Below are 2600 nucleotides of genomic sequence, written 5' to 3' on the forward strand. Positions count from 1 at the left end.
CTTAATGCATTGCATAAAGATCGGATCGGGAAAAATCGGTATCGGAAAATTGTTAAAATCAAATGATCGGAATCGGATCGGGAGCAAAAAAAGGTGATCGGGACATCCCTAACGAGTATTAAAAAGAGAGAGGTGGATGCAGAATGTCGGACTCTCCAGGAGGAACGGACGAATGGTGATGTTCACCTGGTTCTGCTGTGTGGTTCTGTTCACTCATGGTGAAGATTAGTATCCAGTGTTCCTCAGTTTGTTGCCTTTAAGTTTTCATTACATTCCTGGAATTCAAGGAACCTGCTATGAGAGTCTGCAGTTTGGTCCTTACGCCTTTTACACACTCTCTCCAAAGCATAACAAAAAAAAACATTGAAAATAAAACAGAAAGATATCTGGATTCAGAGGTTGCTTTTTCTTTGAAAGGCCAAATGAATGGGCTGTGAGTTTAGTTTTTCTTAGCAGAGGCTGAGTTCAATCATTTGTACGGCCCCCGGAGGATGTTGTGGAAATTGAAATGGCCCTTGAGAGGAAAAATGTTCCCCACCCCCGGTTTAGCATGAAACACTTGAAATAACTAAAGGACAAGTTAAACAACAAAGTAGAAAGAAAGTGAGGTGAGAAAACTATTTCTGCTAAAAAGTGAGCAATGATTGAGTCAGAGTTAAACATTTGAGATGTGTGTATCTCACACTGTACTGTCACTTTAACGGCCCCTACACACGGCGGCGTGCGTTGCCGCTTCAACGCTTCTGCCCATTCACTTTGAATGGGGTGACGTCACGATTCGCCGAACTGCATTGTGGGAGCAAAGCGTAGCTTCTCTCGCGGTACTCGCTGCAAAAGTCGACGGAGGCGAATCATATGCCAGTGCAAGCTCTAGCCAATAAAACCGCGTGATTGTTTGTCTGGGGCGGGAGATTCATGTGATTGGTTGTTGGTCGAGTTTCAGCCCCCCCCCGCCGGCGAGCGACAACGCACGCCGCCGTGTGTAGGAGCCGTAATTCATGTACCTTTGCTTTTAAATGAGTGTTTTTAAATGCCATTTTATAATATAATGTCTTTCATTTTTGTAAAGCACTTTGAATTGCCTTGTGTTGAAAGGTGCTTTATAAATAAACGTGCCTTGCCTTGTAAATAATAGAAGTATCTTAGTGATGTTTCTCAAGATGCCTTTCTCCATTTCTCTGTTTTGGTTGTTTTTTTAGTTACTTACATTTTAACATCGCAGGATTTCTCGTGGTTGCAGAAGGGGCAGGTGAACTGGACGTCCAGGTTCCCGGTCATTTTCTTCTTGGGAGGAGGCTTTCTCTTCGACTTCCTGCGCCCCATTTCTAATGCTGTTTATCTGCAGTGAAAAACACAAAAAGAAATGTTGAATTATAGTTCCTTTAAGCTTTCCAAGAAGCCAAAGCACTCAAGTGTTTCATGTGCAAACCTGTGTGTTTGTTGTTGAACTATTGGGAAGTTCCATTGCCAAGTATTGCATTGTGGGTGGGAACAGGATTTATTTGACTTGTTTAAGATAAGATAAGATGGAGCTTTATTAATCCCTGTGTGTTCAGTAGTTTAGCAGCAACAGGGTGAGAAGGAAAAACAGCACAGATTCACATAAGATGAATTCAATGATATAGAGGTAAGTAACTGTTCAAATAAGAAATTAATTAAATGAACATTTATACATATTTGAGTCCAGATTGTTAAAGATATTGACATGTACAGTATGTGTGCCGGTAAAAAGTTATTGTGAAAAGTTTACCAAACATACTAATAAACCATATAAATATAGACAGTTTTAAACCACAACATAGTGTGTTATGCCCTGTCATTTATACATAGCATTTTTGTTAGAAGGATTCATTTTCAGATCAAATCTCAGTAGTATTTGTTTACAACAGTCAAATGCTGCTTGATGATACTATATTAACAGTCTAATAATGCCATATACAGTGTATATAATAATATGCCACTTATGGAGTTGTTTAAATTGTTTACTAAGTATATTTTTCTGACAATACTTCTGTCTTCTTTACTTACTTAAGTGACGTTTATTTCATGTTACTTTTACTTGTAATTAAGTATGTTAACATTATATTTTTGGGAACTTTTACTTATGTATAGGACCTGAATACTTCTTCCACCACTGTAGATTTTTTTTAAATGATCCACACATTATTTTTTTAGAATAACAGCTTGCTTTTATGATCATCTGCCTCATGCAAATATGTGCAGTATTGTTATGGAAAATGGAAAGCTGTGCAGATTGTAAGAGAGGTAGCTTTTGTACAGATGTGCAAAAATGTCTCTAGCTATTTTAACGGATTTTATTTTAAAGTAACCAGTGCATTTATTACAGCCACTTTCTCCATTTACCGGACAAATATCGGCCAAAAAAAACTACGGCGAACAGGATGAGGAAAAAAACATTGAAGCGCCAAAAAGCTACAAGCTAAGAAAGCTAACTCGCTAGCATTGACTAACCTCTGGGAGGAGACACTCTGTGACTCAATAAGAAGCTTATAATAAACGACTTTGCTTGTAAGAACTACGTGAGTGTTTGGTGTGTTGTTGGTTGTGTTATTTCTTATTTCGGGATGATGTGAGTGTTG

At 38.4% G+C, this 2600-nt stretch overlaps 1 protein-coding gene across 1 annotated transcript in view; it reads right to left on the bottom strand.

Annotated features, from left to right (window-relative positions):
• The window catches only part of LOC104956025 (calponin-3-like), a 4819-nt gene extending 3496 nt beyond the window's left edge, over positions 1 to 1323 (bottom strand). The window contains exon 1 of the mRNA XM_010783457.1: positions 1216 to 1323. Within this exon, the coding sequence (XP_010781759.1) occupies positions 1216 to 1323 (108 nt within the window). The remainder of the gene's footprint in view (positions 1 to 1215) is intronic.
• Between the last annotated feature and the right edge of the window lie 1277 nt (positions 1324 to 2600).

The sequence above is a fragment of the Notothenia coriiceps genome, unplaced genomic scaffold (genome assembly GCF_000735185.1).
Source record: "Notothenia coriiceps isolate Sejong01 unplaced genomic scaffold, NC01 NC01_scaffold00025217, whole genome shotgun sequence".
Lineage (NCBI taxonomy): Eukaryota > Metazoa > Chordata > Actinopteri > Perciformes > Nototheniidae > Notothenia > Notothenia coriiceps.